Source organism: Fusarium vanettenii (genome assembly GCF_000151355.1).
Source record: "Fusarium vanettenii 77-13-4 chromosome 6 genomic scaffold NECHAsca_20_chr6_4_0, whole genome shotgun sequence".
In the NCBI taxonomy this organism is placed as follows: Eukaryota; Fungi; Ascomycota; class Sordariomycetes; order Hypocreales; family Nectriaceae; genus Fusarium; species Fusarium vanettenii.
The window spans coordinates 605,356-624,371 of NW_003315865.1; the positions used below are offsets into that span (position 1 = coordinate 605,356).

At 49.6% G+C, this 19,016-nt stretch overlaps 7 protein-coding genes across 7 annotated transcripts; 3 read left to right on the forward strand and 4 right to left on the reverse strand.

Moving 5' to 3' along the window:
- Window positions 1–2,313: 2,313 nt before the first annotated feature.
- NECHADRAFT_43795 (uncharacterized protein) lies at window positions 2,314–6,132 on the reverse strand (the record flags this gene model as incomplete). Its single annotated transcript, XM_003045082.1, has 3 exons — window positions 2,314–2,856; window positions 5,638–5,983; window positions 6,035–6,132. The coding sequence occupies 3 exons, from the start codon at window positions 6,130–6,132 to the stop codon at window positions 2,314–2,316; spliced, it is 987 nt and encodes a 328-aa protein (XP_003045128.1).
- A 1,452-nt stretch (window positions 6,133–7,584) lies between these two features.
- On the forward strand, window positions 7,585–8,429 carry NECHADRAFT_94360 (uncharacterized protein; the record flags this gene model as incomplete). The annotated part of the gene is made up of 2 exons (XM_003044666.1): window positions 7,585–7,859; window positions 7,910–8,429. 2 exons carry the CDS (start codon window positions 7,585–7,587, stop codon window positions 8,427–8,429), a joined length of 795 nt encoding a protein of 264 aa, XP_003044712.1.
- An 864-nt stretch (window positions 8,430–9,293) lies between these two features.
- Window positions 9,294–9,749, forward strand: NECHADRAFT_81567 (uncharacterized protein; the record flags this gene model as incomplete). The annotated part of the gene is made up of 2 exons (XM_003044667.1): window positions 9,294–9,594; window positions 9,628–9,749. 2 exons carry the CDS (start codon window positions 9,294–9,296, stop codon window positions 9,747–9,749), a joined length of 423 nt encoding a protein of 140 aa, XP_003044713.1.
- Window positions 9,750–9,974: 225 nt separating this feature from the next.
- NECHADRAFT_81568 (uncharacterized protein) lies at window positions 9,975–10,818 on the reverse strand (the record flags this gene model as incomplete). Its single annotated transcript, XM_003045083.1, has 2 exons — window positions 9,975–9,978; window positions 10,115–10,818. 2 exons carry the CDS (start codon window positions 10,816–10,818, stop codon window positions 9,975–9,977), a joined length of 708 nt encoding a protein of 235 aa, XP_003045129.1.
- Window positions 10,819–11,165: 347 nt separating this feature from the next.
- Window positions 11,166–12,290, reverse strand: NECHADRAFT_81569 (uncharacterized protein; the record flags this gene model as incomplete). Its single annotated transcript, XM_003045084.1, has 2 exons — window positions 11,166–12,197; window positions 12,255–12,290. The coding sequence occupies 2 exons, from the start codon at window positions 12,288–12,290 to the stop codon at window positions 11,166–11,168; spliced, it is 1,068 nt and encodes a 355-aa protein (XP_003045130.1).
- Window positions 12,291–13,983: 1,693 nt separating this feature from the next.
- NECHADRAFT_3210 (uncharacterized protein) lies at window positions 13,984–15,671 on the forward strand (the record flags this gene model as incomplete). Its single annotated transcript, XM_003044668.2, has 6 exons — window positions 13,984–14,064; window positions 14,127–14,202; window positions 14,257–14,549; window positions 14,593–14,814; window positions 14,869–15,166; window positions 15,220–15,671. Coding segments are annotated over 6 exons (1,422 nt in total), but the record flags the coding sequence as incomplete, so codon positions are not given.
- An 856-nt stretch (window positions 15,672–16,527) lies between these two features.
- On the reverse strand, window positions 16,528–17,890 carry NECHADRAFT_43289 (uncharacterized protein; the record flags this gene model as incomplete). Its single annotated transcript, XM_003045085.1, has 2 exons — window positions 16,528–17,376; window positions 17,513–17,890. 2 exons carry the CDS (start codon window positions 17,888–17,890, stop codon window positions 16,528–16,530), a joined length of 1,227 nt encoding a protein of 408 aa, XP_003045131.1.
- Window positions 17,891–19,016: the final 1,126 nt, after the last annotated feature.

Sequence of the window (19,016 nt, forward strand, 5' to 3'; positions counted from 1 at the left end):
GATGATGTTGGCAGTTTCCTCAGGGGTGATGTCGAGCTTAGAAAGTAGTGATTGATTTTGCCAACACTATGGCCTCGCATCTTCCCTACAACCTGAAGAGCCTCTCTTTTATCACATACCTCATCGCAGGAGGCTGGTGATGGCCTGCCAATGTTTAAGATTAGAAATGGATTGCGTGGTTACGATTTACGCGTTGAGGATCCACAAGACGAGTAGGCAGCGAAAAAAAATGCCTGTATCATGTTACCGTAGCTGAGGTTCAAAAATGGATGCCTTGAGATCCGGGCGGCGATATTCTTGGCATATTATAAATGCAAGCTCGCGCTTATGGCAAATACTGGAAGCCTAAGCGAGCATCATTTGTGGCGTGTAGTAAACGAAACAATGAGGCGAGGGGGGCAGGTTTGTTTTAAAAGGTTGCCTGGAACACGCCTGGGGTTGAATACGCCTGAATACGCCAGGATACGCCGGACTTTTTGAACTGCCTACCCAATCAGGCTACGCTTCTTGGCATCGCTTAAGAGTGTTTCTCGCCCTTTTGTAAGGCTTGTGGATCGGTGCGCAAAATGATGCTGTTTTCGGGACCCCTGAAGATTCGGCTGGAGCAAACTCCACTGCGGCTCAGTCTCGCAGCAACGATGTACAGTGGGTCTCAAAAAGTAACGACACATTCCGGGTTTCCCCGCTGTATTAGTACCACCACCAAATGAGACTACATCTTCAGCGCCTTATTGCGCAGCCAAATGAGGGCCAGTTGCATCGTATTCTATATTAATCTATAGATAATTGAGAGCTGTATCTTTTGGTGTATCTAATACTTAGTATACTAGCCGTGGGCGCGCACAATAGCCTGCATTCTTCGCTTTATTAAGTTGACTAGGTTATTAATGACTTCCGGCTTAATCTCTTCCCATAGCTCGATCGCAGCTGCAATAAGAGCCTGCTTTGCTTCGTCGGTCTTGGGCATATATGTGAGCTCTGGATATCGCTTGCAAATCCTCTCTTTGAGGATTGCCTATAGGTTTTCTATGGGGTTGAGATCCGGGCTATAAGGCGGCCAGTTTACCACCTCGGCCCTTTGACTCTCACACTACTTATAGATCTAGTCTCGTATGATGTGGGCTGTAAATGTGCTGGCGTTGTTATGTTGGAAGTAATTATTCCTTGTTATAATCCGGGGAAGGTATCGCTGTAAGTATGCGAGGATAATCTGCGTAGTTACTCCGCCGCGAGGGCTTTTTGGATCGCTGGCCAGGGGGACTATCGGGAGGCGCCTGCGATGATTGAAAGCGCTGAAGAATATCTGTGAGTGCCTTGTCGGTCGTACGCGTGTCTGAACATTCTGTCTGAAGAGTCTCTCGTGCTAGAAATAGTTAGAAAAGTCGTAGTTATGAGAAGAATATATACCGGTTTATAGAAGACCTACGTACGCCTCTGGCCCTCTCCTCGAGCGATGATAACCTTATTAGAGAAGGTCTATTTCTCCCAAAAGTCCTTAGCTATATGAATATACCGCCGTGCAAAGCGTAGACGCTTTCTGGCGTTGGCTTTACTAAGGAAAGGTCGAAGAAGAGACTTATAATGTATGATTCCTTCTTTTCGTAGGTATGAGATTAAAGTCGCCCTATAGTAGCTTAACCTAGCTTCTTTAATTAATTTATGTATCTGAAGATGAGGATCTTGGGCAATAACCCTTAAAATTCTCTTTCTTTCCCTCTCTCTAATGATGCGCGGCCGGCCGGACTTGGGTTGGTCCGCGGCACTCTCTTGGTCGCGATATCTTCGTACTATACCGTAAATTGCATGTCGAGAGACGCCCTCTTCCCGCGCGATCTGGGCGGCCGACACGCCCGAATTGTATCTCCAAATAATCCTCGTTCGCGTATGAGGAGAATGATGTCTTTTTGGGGCCATTTGGATGTAAATTGACTGCGTGATGAATGATTGAAGTTGGTGATGATTTTGGTGGAGGTAGAAGTGAAAGCGGGGTATGGGAAAATGTGTCGTTACTTTTTGAGACCCACTGTAGGTTAATCAGACAACAACGGAGTTGCCGAGCCTAGGTAATGAAAGTTCATTGTTGGCTCTTGCTGGCTACTGGGTTTAAAGAGAATGGCAAGAAATCTTGATATTAATGCTCTCGCTCGTTGTTAGCCGTCGATGCATATCTTTAAGGAGAAATGGCGTGTAGAGAAAAGGGGCGACCTTTAAGAGCAATAGTATTAACCTATTAGTCTATAAAAATCAAAGGCCACAAATCAAACTGCTTTTCCAAAGGCACGCCGACCAAGCTACAAAATGAAAACAATTCATTCAAATAGAGAGGTACGATTGCCAGGGACGACCATGTTCGACTGTAGCCTTGTTGCTGTGTCTGTCCATCCGAATCCGCATCCTCCTTTCTGACCGTCGTGCAGTCTCGAGTTCCTTTTTCCTCTGCGCAAGTAAACTGCGCTGCTGAGGGGCTGAAAGATGTATCAAGCTCTGCTGGTCGCTGACGCTTAGACGAGAGAGCTGTGTTGCCATGGCTGTTTCCTTGCGTCCTCGATTTGTGAGGGCATCTGAAGGAGGTGCGCCAGGGATAGCAGCTGGTTCTTCGGTAGATGTTGACTGGTTTGTAATCCGTGGTCTGCTTGATGAAGCAGTTTGGGATCGATGCGAGAGAATCTTGCCAGAGGGTAATCGGATGCTATCCTCATCTGGTCGAACAAGGTCTTGGGTGCTATGGCTGTTGAGACCTTCGACGTCATAAAACTCCATCATCTCATCCGACATTTCAAACCGACAATGTCCCTTGTCAAGCATGTGCTGCTGCACACCCTCAACAGTGCGTCTCCTCGTCCCGCAGAGGATACACTCGCAGTGCTGGATAGACACGCTATGAAACTGAAACTGGGGTGAGTTTCAGTTTCATGAAACCGGACGCCAGTATAGTTTCAGTTTCATATGAAACCGGTTTCAGTTTCATATCAACCAACATCGAATTTCTTTTTTTTTTTTTCCCCGTTTTGGCAAGCTCGAAGCCGGTATACCTACACCTTACAAGAATACAAGTTACCACTAGGCGCCCCAAAGATGTTTGCCATTGTCTGCCTGCCTATACTACCAATTCCCTAGCCTCACAATCGCTTTCTTCCCCCCTGCCCATCTCTATATCTTCTTGGAGAATCCTTACAGCTGCGTCGATATCCTCCGCTCTCCTAAACACCCCTGCAAGAACCGGCCTGCTTTTCCCCTTTGGAACACTTATCCAGCTTTTAATGCACTCACATGCCTCTACCATTTTGGCAGACATGCTACTTCTATCCCATGTAACTTGCCGTCTTGCGCCCGAGAAAATTCGCTCTGCTTCCGTAGACATCGGAGGAATGCAGAATATGTCAATAGCCATACGGCAGAGGAGCGGGAAATTCTCTCGTTGGGTCGGTTCAAGCCACCACTGTAAGGCCGTTTGTTGTCCAATCCCAACTTGTGAACCCTGCGAACTATCGTCAAAACCTGGCCATTAGATGGCTTCAAAATTACTTACATAAATAAAGCGGTCGAATTCATCCTTCACTTCGCTCGCTGTGCTGTACACCTTCTGCCTCCAGCGATCAAACTCATCGAGTTCTTGCCCTTTCTCCTGTTGTTTATCTGGGAGCTGGTAGCTCTTGTACTCTGTCGACCAAATCTTTCTTACAGATTTCACGGCATTGCTAACCCACGCTGGGTTCCTCTTCCACTGCTCACTCAGATAGCTCTTTCGGAGTGCTGGGTGGAGGAGAACACCGGCCACGTACACGGGGGCTTGTTCGGTAAGCTGGTAATACTTCTCGAACTTTAGCCAAGCCACGTGAAATCGTGCGTAGAAGCGTGGGTTACTGAAAGCCTGGTCTTTAACCTGCGTGAAGTGATGATGGAGGAAATCCATATGGGAGAGAACTTCATCGAGTGTATTCTCCCGGCCTTGGCGTACCGAGATCTGGTGGAATGGTTGTAGAAACGCATGGATATCTCGGAGCTCGTTCCAGTCGTTGTGGTCCAGTGCATCTTTCTCGATTTTGGCGTGATTTTCTTGAATCCAGTCCATGAACTTTGCCCGCCTCTCAATTGCCACATCAATAAGGCGATACCATGAATTCCAACGTGTGTCGTTGTCCCTCGGCAAGGCCCTGCCAATCTTGGCCTTGAAGTCGTTGTAAATGCTGGTAGAGCTCCTTGAATACATGCACAAGTTGTGGAGCTTCCCCAGAACACTAAACTCCCGCCATTCCTCGGTAGCTTGCGCCTTCGTAATAATGCCCCCTTCTTCTTTTTCGGATAGTCTGCACAGTCGCTCATACGCCTCATCAATGCCCTCTTGCTCATCCTCCTGGATCTTCTTTGCCTTACTCCGAAAAAGGAAGGCTTGAACGATGAGGTTCATGATGTGGCCACTGCAGCGTAGTCGCCTGGCAACCGGGTCTAAACCATCAATATCTTTTGCGACATCGTCAAGCATAGTATCGTTAGCATCGTGATTATCCATCGTGAAGTAGCCAATCTTTCCGCTCAAGCCGTACTCTTTGACAACCTCTAGGAAAGCCTTGGCTTGCAATTTCCCACTGTGGCTTCCTTTGAACTTGCGCAGTGACAATAACGCTTGAGCGACTTCTCTCGTCTCCGCATCTACAAAATGGGCCACGATTGCCTGATATGCCGCTTTCTGTTCCGATGAGGTCCACATGTCAATGGTGAAGTGGACCATAGAAGAGAGAGAATTATGAAGCTTGTTGACAAGGCCTTGTTTGTGTTGAGCGAAAGTCTTTTCGAGAAGCTTCGGTACCGCTCTGCGGCTGCGTAGGAGGACGTCCCGGGCCATATAGTTACAGGAGAGTATGACAGCGTGAAACTCGGGGTACTCGATGAATGCGTGGGCGATATTGCGAACGGCAAGAAGCCTGGCGAGGGCTTCCTCGAATGCAGGAATATTAATAGCGTTTGCCAAATATTTTTCCTCGTTGAGATCTCGATTGGCTTGACGCTCCTCCTGCCTTCCAAACAAATCCGTGATGGTGCCATGTTGCTGCTTTTTCAGATCCGACTTTTCGGCCTGCTCTATAACGCGGATGCCATGAAAGTCCCGCAGGTGCTTGCGGGCTCGGCTCAGGTTCGTCGTTACCGAATTAGGCTTTTTCGTGGAGTCGCAATGCTTGCAGTACCAAATTTCGTGGTATGAGGTATCACGAGCCTTCTCTCCTCTTTCTTCATAAGGGTCACGCGCCTCGTCCCAAGTGCTTTTGTTTGTACGGCCTTTGGCGCGCTTGCCAGCCCGATCAGAGGGAGAGCTATCCAAAGCGCGCTTCGAGGGGACGAGGGAGTCAAGCGAAGCGGGTCTCAAGAGCTCATCAGAAGGCTCCGATAACAAGGGAGCGGGCGAAGCTGATGACATATTTACTGTTGGCAAGCTTCTTGCTATGTTGAAGGCATTTGGTTTGGGAAAATTTCCTGGTTAAGTACTAAGATATTTGGGACTCATCAGGGGTATATGAAACATATGAAACCGACTGAAACGTATGAAACTGGGAGAGTTGCAGTTTCATATGAACCCGGGTCCAGGGACTGTTTCAGTTTCATATGAAACTGTATGAAACAACACGCGTGTCTATCCAGCACTGTACACTCGTGGTATCCAAAGATGACAAAGTGGAGGTACCATATCAATGTGGCGGGTTCCACGACGAGGTTGTCCTGGAAAGGGATTGTGAGGCTGTGTGTGGTCTTCATGTGGGCGAGATTGCCGTCGACGTCTGAGGCTCGGTGGGAGCAAAAGATGCAAGTTTCGGGCACAAACTCGGGCATGTCATCTTGGTCGACTTCGCGGCCGCTCTCAGAGTCGCTTTCTGAAGACTTGTCGTTGGGTGATTGCGAGCGACGAATTGAGCTGGAGGGTTGATAGGTATCTGATGGGGGTAAAGTGTTGATGCCCAGATCGGCCACCTTTCGCCTCAAGTTCTCGACACTAATCCGTTGGTTAGAATAAACAGTTTCAATGAGACACAAGTATACTGACTGTAACTCGCTCTTTGCATGCTGTCGTTGCTCTTGCACAGTCTCAAATGAGACCTGGCATGTTGAGCACGATAATGTTGTTGTTGCTGTTAGTGGCATAGTTTCGAAGTAAATAGTAGAAGAATGAACTGTCGAGTGATTGATGTAAAACAAGTCTATTCAAAGGGAAAATAGAAGGCTATTTATCGATGGACTATCATGCGGCTCATCATTCCAGCCGAAGAATGACTGAGTCAAAGGCGAGTGGGGTATTTCCTAAATAGGCAATCAAAATCATGATCTTGGATGAGTCGAACTTTACATGGATGATTTGGGATATGGATGCCTGAGGCATGAAGGCTCCACCACCTGGATCGTGTCTTGTGCATGATTATCCGCAATTATGAACCTGCACATGCATAGCAACATGATCAACTCTGACAAGGCATTCACTTCTGGTGAAGCATGTGTCTGATCATCATGCACTCTAGAGTAACGTGACTCAGTATCGCCATAGAGGCGAGTTCCGCGTCAAGGATTACGTGACGGTCTCACCTGACCATGGAATACCGGTTCGTGAGTTTCCGTCATGGCGCCTCCCTCGGCAAAGAAATTCTTCAACTTGGATGAAAACCAGACGAAAGCCTTGAGAGTTTCATGAAACTAACGCTTTGACGCTTGGCCGGCCAAGCTGGAGACATGCTTGTCTCTAACTGATACCAGAATGCGAATGCCGCAAGGGGCGACGGGCACCGGAAACAGGAGCTGAAACCTTCCGACTCGCATCTGCAAATACTGATGGTCAGGATCAAGATCCAGTGCATCGGATATGCTTGATCCGAGTTGCATGCGGGCGACCGTTTTCAGGACCATTGTATCCGTAGGATCGGGTTTCACATGGATGTTTGGCCCCCACGGGTTCGTCCATCCTTGCGAAGATCAGCATTCCGCAAAGTTGTCTGGTCTTCAAGTACTCTGGTGAATAAAAGATAGAGGGATAACATATCCTGATTGAAATGAAACAAGCATCAATGGTGAATACTTTAAACAACTTGAGAACCTCGCGTCAGTCTCAGAGAGTGAACCAGAATGGCGGGAGCACCTGCACCTTGAGCCCACCCTCCAGGGCTGAAGTAACCTAGTGTTACAATAGACGCGAGAAAGAAACTTGGCAGGGCGATTATCACTTCGTCAACCTATAAAGAAACATCCATCGCGCTTCAGACTATGCAGGGGTTGACCTCTTTCAACTATGCGACAACCCACCATTGGCCACACCAGTTCGGTCCCGAGCCTTCGGTCCCGAGAACCTGGGCGCTTATATCACCACACGAGACAACAAGAGGACATGAGTGTGGCTTTCGCATACCATGATTGGTTATAAGCCCTACAAGAACCAGATAGGGTTGTCAAAGCCGGGAGGATTTAAGAATAAAGCACATTGACTACGCATTCGTCTTTACGTGGTCTGATATTCCGAGCAACATAATTCACATGGCCCTTGATGCACAGAAGCCCGACGACGGTGACTCGGACATCATCCCAATCTCTTACTTTGCACCCAAAGACAAGATGCCGTCGCACTCTGATAGCGAAGGCCTTCAGGTCGACATGACCAATGCCCCTGAGGTAGCACACCTCTATGGCCAGCACAAACTGTACTACAATCCGCCAGAGTACCAGCAACCAGAACCAGAGCCAGAGTTGAGTCCACAGCGGAAACAGATTCATGTTCCGTTTGGTCTTGGAATCTGGACTTTTGGTCTCCTTATTGGTGTCTTGGCTGCTGTCGTTGTTGGTGCGGGAGTTGGTGGAGGATGTGCTGCTGCGCTGGGAAATTGCTCTAGGTAAGCTCAAGAGCACGCTACCATGAACTCGTATTGATGGTTCTTCCAAGCAACAATGCAGAATTCGCCGAGTGTTCCGAAGCGGCCCCAGTCGAGACCATTTCATGTCCGTCTCCGTCCATCGAGCCCAACAACACGTCCTCGGAGAATATTACAGACCCCTACGTCCCAAGACGAGCATCGGCCGTGGAGCGACTAGAACTCAACTGCCCCACAGACTTTCGACAAAGAACAGTCTTCAAGTCCAACAAGGGCTATGAGTTCTCCTGGTACTGTGGCGTAAACGTACCAGCAGGTGACCCTGCCAAGGGCGGCGGCGTCATGGAAGATGTAGCACCCATAATTGCTTACACTCTCGAAGACTGTCTAAACGCCTGTGCCGCCATGATCGATAGAGATGAAAATAGGGGGACGGGGGTCAAGTGCAAGAGCGTCGTCTTTGATAGACGGATGGCTGAGATGGTAGGCAAGCTGGGCGCAAACTGCTTCTTGAAGAATGGTACCAAGCCAGAGGGGGGTGAGTGGGGGTTTGATGATGATCTTATGGCTTATGCCGAAAGGAATGATTGAAGGGATATTGATTGGATAGACTTTGAGCGACATGGATTCCCTGATACCCCAAGCAATACTTTGGCTTCTGTAATAAGCATACCTACACACTTTGGTTGATAGTAAATGAAGATTCGACTTCTATCTTGTAATGCAGAAAAATAGGCCGTTAGGCCACCCAAAAGGTAGGGGGCCCCCATGACGATAAGGGGGTCTAATTGGCTCTATTTTACTGTACGACATATATATATCCTCTGCTCCTGTACCCGATACTCTCTCTTGGTTATAGGGAAGAGCAACGACTCTCACAACTAACCGTTCAAGACACAATAACCGTCCACACCGCTGCCTCTGGTTTAGGTCAAATGGCTAGTATATTATGATCCGAGGCTCCAATAGCTGTAGCATCCATCGAAACTAGCTTCCTCATTGGCTTGACCCTGGAAGCATCATAATAGAGAACACAACCAACATGTTATTGAGTCTGTTGGCTCTTGAGTCTTTTAGCGAGCTTCCAGGGTCCCGATACCAGGCCTGAATGCCTTCTACGCGTTGGATAGTTACATAATATTGTCCTAAGCAATATTAACCATGAAGCTATAAATGCTTGTGCGTAGCTTGGCAATACGAATCCTCGCTTCTTGTCTACTATTCATCTTTTACCTTCGACATAGCGCGCAGCAATCCTTCCGCCATATCAACATAAAGGCCGGTAAAGCGCAATGCCGAAACTCTCTAGTGTGCTCGATGGAATCCCTAAACGCCCAGCCCTGCCTGGAGATCTGAACGATGCCAAGAACTGGGCTTCACAGTTTACCGCACTTACTATGGCCCTTCTAGCGACGAGAACTGGGACAAGTTACTCATGACTGCCAGGGGGAGACAATGGAAGAGGTCTTGAAGTGGGGTGATGATGAGTCCGGACAGAAGCTCAAGTCCCTTTTGCGCCTCGATGCCCGCTCCGACGCGTCCTTACTGAGAGGCGTGGATCGACGTGGACTCATTCAGATATACAACGATGGCATAGATGGTCCGCCTATGCCTACACGAGAACCCCACGTTTTTCTCTATTCCGACGAAGAGATTCTCATTCAGGTCAGCCAGAGCATCTTTCATCTCAAGGCAGTCGACGCCGAGGAGGAGCCGAGAGAGGATATCCCTCCACTGGAAGGCGGCGAAGACTTTGGTGAGTCGAGGTACTGGGGTTGGATGAAAATAGAGACAAGGCAGATACTCGAGCTTTGGGGCGGATTGGAGTGGAGTCATACTGAAAATGTTACGTGGACGGAAAATCAGGCGGATTTGGACGACCAGGTCTGGGATGGATGGGATGCAGATTAAGTACCCGTGTGATATGTCTCTGAAGAACGGGTACTCCCTGTAAACACACAATTTAATACCAGTTGGTGACGGCTGGAATACCGTTCATATCACTAACGAAGTCATATTGGAGGGAAAGATGTGGTAGAACTTTTGGTGTCGGAGCTTTGTAAGACGGGCCAGACAGGGTTAGACAATGTTGAGTTCAAGTTCAAGTATAAGTCCGAAAGTTCCTATTATGCACAACTACCTATTGTTGAAATGTGTGAAAGAAGCAGCCCCCTTTTTAGACTTCTCGACAGCTGCTTGGGTATGACAGCTCCTTTGGGTGACGGCCACTCTCCTCTAGCTCAGACCACCAGGAAACCTGCTTAAACCTAGCATACCACTCCTTCAACAAACCCAAGCGCTCATCCTCAAACAAATCAAAGGAATAACTCAGTTCCATATATCTCGCACCACCCGCAAGCGCAGCATCCACCAACCCAGGATGATCAAGGCCAGGAGTCAGCCATCCACCCTTTTCCAAACTTTCGGCTGCCCACTCTTGAGCCTTGAGAAGAGCCCGGACATGGTTCTCCTTTCCATGGCGGGCTACCGCAAGGCTTCTGTCTTCATCCCGCATACCTGACCAGCTCGTCGTGACAGCCGCTGCATTCTTGATGTAGTAGTTGGAGTCCGTGATCGATTGTAGAATGGTCGAGTGGATGTCGTTCATGAGGGCTCTCTCGAGGGGCGTGGGGCCGATCATGGGGGTTTTCTCAGGGTATAGTTCCTCCAAAAGCAAACGAATAGAGGAACTCTCGTGAACCCAGCGTAGTTCATTCTTTCCAGTAGGATCAGTGATCCTCAAGCAAGGGGTACTCTTGCCGGCAGGCTTCGGGTCGCTTGGGTCGACATCCACAATGGCAGAACCATTGAAACAAAGAACTTTGATGCTGAGTCTAGGATCGTTGGTCTTGCCCACGTAGAGTTGAGAGGGAGAGTCGACAAGGCCTTTGAGGAGGAGAAAGTAGACAATCTGCTTTGGGAAGAACCCCTCCAGCCAAAGGAAGAGCGTAAGCTTAGAGTCGGCGGTAATGGACGACATGATGTAGAAACAGGATTATCCTTTGAGTGCTTGATGTAGATTAAACGTGCTTGTTTATTGGGGTGATCATATTTATACTTGCGGCTGAAGGCTTATAAATGTCTGCGATGGTTGAAATGTCGCCGGAAGGATTGGACCCAGATTGATACACGCCGAAAAGTTCCCGAGCCACCGTTGACAACGCAGTCTGTCAGGGGCAAGGCTCCTTCGACCATCAAGGTGGGTTTAATCTTCCAAGAAAATTGGCCGTGACGATACACATGTAAGATGGCCCTATCAAAGTCCCATTCGCTATAGAGCTGGAGGAGACCAATCGAGGTCAATTCTGACATGGCTTTGGTGATCAACTATTTAGCCAGCTCAACTCTCTCTGTCCAGCTTGTTGGTCTCCCAAAGTATACCGTAGCCTTCCGTTCTGCAAGATCCATGACAATGTTGAACAAAGTCTGAGACTCTGACTCGCCAACCTGACAACGATTGATAGAACCCGGAAATCCTTGTTCATCTTTGAACAGTTCGAATAGTGAAGAAGATACAATTGTCTCCGAGGCTGCCTTTTCTGCGACGAGTTGAGAAAGACGCTTGACACGAGCGAAAGAATCCAAATACGGTGGGCGCTCATCTACCCCTGGGTGGTCGAGCATCAGATGGTTCGCGTGAACGATGGTCCCATCCTGGTCCAGTTCGATCTCCTTGATCCCCACACTCGTGCATTCAAGTCCTATCGCTTCCTTTGGATCTGAGACCATGATGTGACCACTTCCAGCTGTTCCAGTTTCTTGCAGCTTCTGCGCCGCCTCACGTGCAGAGTTTGACTCCAGGGCCGCTCTCAGTGAAAGGTGGATCGGTAGCTTTGTGGTGTCGAGGCCGCGAGCTCGGATAGCGTTGAGAGAAACTCCAACACCAGATGAGTTGAATCCAATCTTGCCTATAACACCACCTTCTGTGACAAATGAAATATCTGGTAGGTCTGTGCCCGGCTGGGTAATATGGCAGACAAAAAGGTTGGGTGTTTGTTGGACTCTCCAGTCCCAGTTCTGTGCCAAGAGCATGTTGCCGTTCTGTTGTCGATACGCGAGGCTGGTGCAGCCATCGGTCTGAACAGGTATGCTGGGGCTGTCTGTGAATAGACCAAAGGTGATTTCAGTTCGGACATTGAGAGCGATAATATCGATAAACTCGACTCCTGCGCCATCGGCGACGCCGCGCATTTCTTCGACATGGCGAGGGCATAGCTTCTGCAGTGGCTCAACGTACTTTTGTGCCTCGATTCTAACAGCAGGCCAGTCCATATCACACGTGGTTTTGAAAAGCCACTTGTAAAAGTCCAGAGACCCTGCGGCTTTATCCTTTGCGGCGGTGCCATGTTGATGGCCGATCTACAGGCCCGCCGGTTAACGTCCAAGCTGTGTTAAGGTTCTTCCCTGGATGCTTACCTCATAAGGCGTACCAGAGCAGTTAACTTGCAGCATCGTTTTAGTTTTTGAGTTATAAAAATAATTCGTCCTAGAACTAGATGAAAGCGAAAATCAACCCGGCTTGCGAGGGGACTTATACCCGACTACATGCGCGGGGTTAGGCAGACAATAGCCCCGATCTCAATTGTAGATCAGCGCGCTATTACTCATAATTGGTCCATTGCCTGTTATCGCATCCTTCATGACTGAAGTGATGCTGAAATGACCTAGTTACCCGTTCTTGGACCCGTCGGCCTCCAAGTCTAGAGCCCGAACCCGAGATCTAAGAACTAGCGCACCTCGGCCTTCGCAATGGCAGGGACAATTGCCAATTCGCTCCAAAGAGGTGCTAGTGAGAATTCTAGGAAATGGGCGCCTGGAAGGTGAGCATGTTGACAACGCACCAACGTCCTTTACGTACGCCTCGATATGGGGAGTGTCCTATCTTGTCAAGATGTTTAAGGGGTCGCAACAAGACATGTGCCCTTGAAGCAAAGCGCAAATCAATATCAAGGCTATCTCGTCAAACCAAGATACGACTTTTCAAATCCCATGCCGTTTCTCCACTGTCGCAACAAAAGCCCATTCCGAAAATGCAGAGGCATACCTGCAGTCGATATCCTTCCCCCCCTTGGACCCTGCGCAAAGGGCGGGTGAGAACCGGGTAGATCCGCCACTAGGAGGCAATATGCAAAATCAATCTTACATTTGTCGATCGCGGGGTAGTTTCCGTCAGCATTCATATCTATGTCGGCAGTTCAGTTGTGTCTTATAATGTCCATGTCGATCAGCTGTGACCCCCTCAATCTTTATCATGACAGGCTAAATACTGGGATCCAGATACTCTTTCCCTGCTGTAAGCTATCAGTTATAAATCTTTCCAAGTTTTATTTCCTGCTGTGCTCTTCAACAGGCCCATAGCTGTTGAACCTCGTTGTGCATCCTGGTACCAATAGGTTTGAGGTTTCCTGTGATCAACATGTTGTCCTCCCAAGCGAATCACATAGACTACGCAGTGTCGGTAATCCCTCCTCATCAGCCACCGTCTATTCTACTCTTCACTTTTTTTTTTCTTTTGCTTAGTAGCATCTAATCCAAGTTGGGGACATTGGAGTGAAGTGCATACCATCAGGATCGAGGCAGTTCACAGAAAAGGACACGCAAATTCAGCAATAGCAGACAAGAAGACAACTTCTGAGAAATCTAGTCCGCAAGCAAAGATTGATGTCAAATTCCGTTTGCCGATTGGTCCTCCCACAACGAGGAATCCCCGGATGGTGATCGTCCCGTCCCTGTCGGACAACAGACCGCCACAATCGGACCGCCGCACAGATATGAGACAATGAGATAATGTGTCGTGGCAAGTCTTGGAATTGAAAGTCACATGTAAGGTTACTCAGGGAGTGCACAACTGTTTGGTGCTGCCTTGGGTATCAACATGCCTTATTAAAGACGAAGTATCCGCATCAGCTTCAAAGTTGGGAAAACGTTCATTCTTGCTATATCATTCTCTCGACTAGTCAATTTTACAGCTACTTTTTACTAAATAGTCATGTTTGAAGATAAATCCCAGGCAGGACACAACTCACACTCTCCAAGCCTTGGAGCAACAACATCGGTCGACGAAGACAAAAGCTCCAGACATGAAATCGATCCCGCGACACAATACCTCAGAGATCACCCAGAATGGGCCGACTACGACCATCTTGAAGCAAAAAAGGTTCGCAAAAAGATTGACTGGCGCATCATGCCGCTCATGGTCGTCACAAACACCATTGGTGCTGTCGATGTAAGCTGCCTACCTATACAGAGAACTATATATATCAAGAAGAGTTGTCAATCAAACTGTAGAAAATCATCGTCTCCAACGCCGCCTTGTATGGAATGATTGAAGACACTCACCTCGTCGGACAACAGTACAACTGGGGTGAGTCGTCCTTACACATCCTCGATACTCCTACTAACTAACCCATCTTACCAGTGATTTCAATCTTTTACCTCGGATGGCTCGTCGCCGAGTATCCCGCCAACGCCATACTCCAAAAATTTCCCGTCGGAAAGACTGTCGGAATTACCGTCTTTGGCTGGGGCGCCGTCGTAATGTGTCTCGGGGCAGCAGAGAACGCGGCCGGTCTCCTTGTCCTCAGATTCCTCCTGGGTGTCTTGGAGGCTCCCTCTTACCCGGCTTTCACCATCATCAATACCATGTGGTACAAAAAGGCTGAGCAGCCGCTTCGAATGGCCTTGGCACTTGCGGGCTTCGCGAGTGTAATGGTCCCTCTCCTTTCCATCCTAGGATGTCGCTAACGAGTACAAGTTGATCGCGGGTGGTGTTTCGTATGGAATTGGGAACCTGCATACTGCCATCGCCCCTTGGAAGCTCCTGTTCTTGGTAATGGGAGCCTTCCAGCTTCTCTGGGGTCTGGTGCTCTATATCTGGCTACCTGATTCTCCATTAAAAGACAACTTTCTGAGTGGAAAGGACAAGTACATTGCTCTCGACAGGGTCCGAGAAAACATGATTGGAATCGAGAACAAGGTGACTGCGTACCCAAGAACGGCCTGGGTCTGAACTAACCACCGTTGCTTTCAGGAACTAAAGTGGTATCAAGTCCGCGAAGCCTTTACCGATTACAAGACATACCTCCTCGTCCTCTTTGTCCTTAGCATCCATGTGCCAACAGGCGGCGTCGTCGCCTTTGGAGCACAGATCGTATCTGGTCTCGGCTTCAGCACGCTCGAGACCATGCTCCTCAGTATACCAACAGGGGCGACGCTGACCCTGTCAAGTTTCATGGTGGCGGTTCCCCAGCTATGGTTCAAGAATAAAAGATGCCTGGCAATGGGCCTTTGCTGCATAGTCCCTGTCGTTTGCTGTCCATTGCTGCAACGTGAGCGTGCAGGGCTTGCATGATGGTTGTTTCGAGTACTAACTAGCTTCTAGATCTACCTCGTGAGAACAAGGTCGGCCGACTGCTGGCGTACTACTTCTTTTACTTCTTCTGGGGTCCATACGCGACAGGTAGATACCATTACAAACATTATCGCTCCCAAGCTGACCTTCTTGGTAGCCATCTCGCTGCCGATGGGCAACGTATCCGGGCACACCAAAAGCTAACGGTCAACGCCAGCATTTTCGTTGCATATTGCGCTGCAAATATGATAGGCCCCCAAGTCTTTTTCATCCACGAAGCGCCCAACTACCCAACAGGGTACAATACTTTGTTGGGATTCGAGGTTGCTGCCATCTGCTGCATCATGGCGTATGCAGTGGGTTGCTTCATTGAGAACAGGCAGCGAGATCGAAAGGAGGGGATCAATGTCTCTGTAGGGGCGGATGAACAATTTGGAGACTTGACTGACTATGAAAAGAGGGGATTTCGATACCTCTATTAAATCTGAACATTAACAGCGGTTGGGAAATTGCTGCATGAGTCTTGCGCATTGCATTCAAAGTGGAGAGGGTCAGATCAACAGTGTGGTCAGCAACAAGGAGGCGGCCACGTGCCAAGGTGACAGCAGGGTGACAGTATGCATCTCATTATCCTATAAATTGAGAGATCTCCTTAGGGACTTTAAGCTAAAGTGTTTCATCACCTGAAGGCTAGATGTTGTTGTTGGTTTAGCAGGGAGAGCCAACACGAACCAGCTTCAAGATTGTTGCTCTTACCCTAGGCCGCCCATCAACGCCGGTCGCTATTGTCGAGGGACCAAGAAACATAAGTACCAATGCAACGCAGGCATGGACAGTTATTGTTCAAGCCAGAGATGAGAATTAAATGTATTAGGTATCAGGTCAAGCCTCCATGCATCACGCACGCACATCACTCCTCCCAACGCTCCATCCAATCCACATAATCCAACACACAACACCCATTCCTTGAACCCCCCCTTATCCAGTTCCCAGCGGCCCTTTGAATCCTCGCTATCGCTAAATGCAAAATATAAAACGTAAATAAACAAGCAAATAAATGCGGTATAAATGTCAAGTGTCGCGAAATTTTTCTGCCAAACGCCATGCCGCTTCAATGTCCATAACCCTTGGTATCTTCAACACGACCAAAAACGCGCCAAGCCAATACCTCTTTGGATCCCCCGCGCTCAGTTCAGATTTTATCTTTGAACGTCGCCTTCGTTTTGTTAGTTTTGCTAGATTTGTTAGGAGAGATTTTTTATCGTTGTTGCTGAAATCGTCATGGCCATATCAATCACTTCATCCTCCTCTTTGCATGCGTCTGGTCACCGCCGACAGTCACTGTCTGTAGAGCGACTCCTTAAACCTCCTCACCCAGTGCTGACGTACACGGCCCGGCATCTTGCAGAATACCATGGCCTTGCACTCGTTGATGAGCACACTCTCGGAAATCTTGACCTGCAAATCGAGGTCTTCATCTGCAAAGTCGCGGAAGAAGACGTCGAGAGCTTCCTCTTGCCAGCGCAGGCTAGTTCGCGAACGCACTGCTTCCACGAGTTCCTCGATCGCAGGCGCATGCGACGGGAGCTGGCTTTCGGTCTGCGAAGGAGATGCGACACTGGGGCCGTCCCGAACCGCGAGAGGTAGCATGGACGAGTTGAGCACAGCAGAGGTCAGCGCACGGGAGCCATCGTTAGAGGAAGTCCGGCGCCGCTTGCCAGGCGATTCGGGAGCTTGACCCAAGGGCATGTTCGAAGCTGGGGGCGAATCAAAGGTAGCGGGGGTGCTCGTCGTGGGAAGCTGGCGCTTGCGGCTCTGGGTCATGGTCTCGTCCGGCGGGGTCAGCGCGCTGGCATTAACGGTCGGCGGGCCGCGAGGAGGGATTGTAGTAGACGTCGGCCGTTGCTGGGTCGAGCCCGTCGAGGAGGTGGTCGGGGTCTGTGTCAAAACAGGCCGAGAATTGGGACTCTCTAAGCCGGGAGGCCGGGGAGGGGGCTCGCTCTGGAGGTTCAAAATCCCTGTGCCAGGCATCTCAGGGTCTTCAGCGATAGGACCGTCGGTTCGTCGTCGAGGCTTCATGATTCGCTTAGGAGCACCTCCCGAGCCGATAACGTCGGGGTATAGGATCTCCATGTAGTCTTCGTGATCAAAGGGTCTGCCGCGGAGCGCCCTGGACAGAGGTTCCCTCTGGTGCGAATTAGCAATGCTGTCTGGGATCTCGCGCCTACACCTGGGATCGCTGTTCGTGTGGTTGACCGTAGCGGTGAAGCCTCGGCACTTGCGTGATCGCAGCCTCGTCCGATATCGTCAAAGGAATGTTTACCTCGATGTGTGCGGTCCACGCCTCTTCGGTGGCAGTAACTGTTCTCGTCACTGGGTTATACAAGAAGTCGGCATCCTCGCGAAGGCCTCTCCATAATCGAAAACGCTTCCTAGCATTGTCGCTTTTATTGATCAGGTGGCTCTTTGTTGGATAGGCGCCGTGACTCTCCTGCAGGGCCTGGGCGGCACGCTCCCAAGCTTCAGCTTTGAAGGAAGAGTTCTCGCGAAGGCCCAGCTGAACACTCTCGCAGAGGCTTCGGAAAAAGGTAGCTTCGTAGGCAGGAGTCCAACTAAAGCGCGGAGCTCTTCGATCTCGGTCTACTCGGGTAGGTGCTTGGCCGTCGGGGCCGAGCACAACATCGCCGTCGTCTTCGGACATGGGAGGAGCGATTGAAGCGAAGGAGGCGTCGTATCAAGGGCGACTGAGTCAAGTCGAGTCGTCTTGGGAGACTTTCGACAGAGAGGGAACAAAAAACCAAGCCACAAAAAACAATGGATGACGAGATATGTCCCCGTGACAGGAACGAGGCTGAAGCCGAAGCGAATGCTTCTCTGGAGTCTGTCGCTCTCACTGGCACTTGGCAATGGGATTTCCCTGGATCCATCCAATCGCCCAGTCGGGACTCGGCCGGGCGGTGAGTGGGGACCAAAAAAGAGGTCACCTGGGCTGCCGGGAATTTCATTTTGCGTCACGTGCGCCCACCAGAGTCCAATCGCAGCCGTTGAAATCGGCGGTGCGTGGAATTGAAGGGGAATTTGATGGGGACCTTGAAAGGATCAACATTGTCGCTGGGGATCTGCCTCTGTAAGGCTGTCTTTTTTCCCTTTTTGATGCAGAAATTCGAGGATGCATTCGATGCATTACACGCCCTTTTAGAGGTGATCCAGGACCATGGATGAGGATCTAGAACTTCAGGAGCTTGAGGGAGCTTTATTAACTCCTGGGCCAATCTCCACGTGGTGCTGCAATCTCAACGACAGACACGCCAAAACACCACACGCGGTGCAGGGATGATGCCACCTGCAGACCTCACCGATTGCATTGCGGCACTTTTGCAGTTGCAGTTGCACTCGGTCTTGTCGCCGAAGGGTCCGTCTTTTCATCTCATTAATGACGAAACGAGATGCACGCACTTGGAGAAAGAAGCTTTTTGAACGGACGGCACGACTGCAAACCACAGGCTCAAGCGTCGCTGGCCAGTCAATCCGATGCAGCGTGGACTTGCTTGCAGCAGAGTCGCATAACCGCCGTTACCGCTCATCTCTCGCCTCGTTTTTTCGCCTCGTTTTGGTCACGTTTCGTCTTGACTGTGTCAGCAATGCTAAATCGTCATTGTTCAAAGGGTTTCGGTACTCGAGCAGCAAACCTCCACCGTCACGGCCCACAGTGCTTCATGGCATGGTGTCGGTGAACCCATTGACAAGAGTAGTCTTTGGCTGAGCAGGACATGACCACAGCATATGAGTCGCGGTTTGAAAAAGACGAGTTTTGGCAGGATGACCGT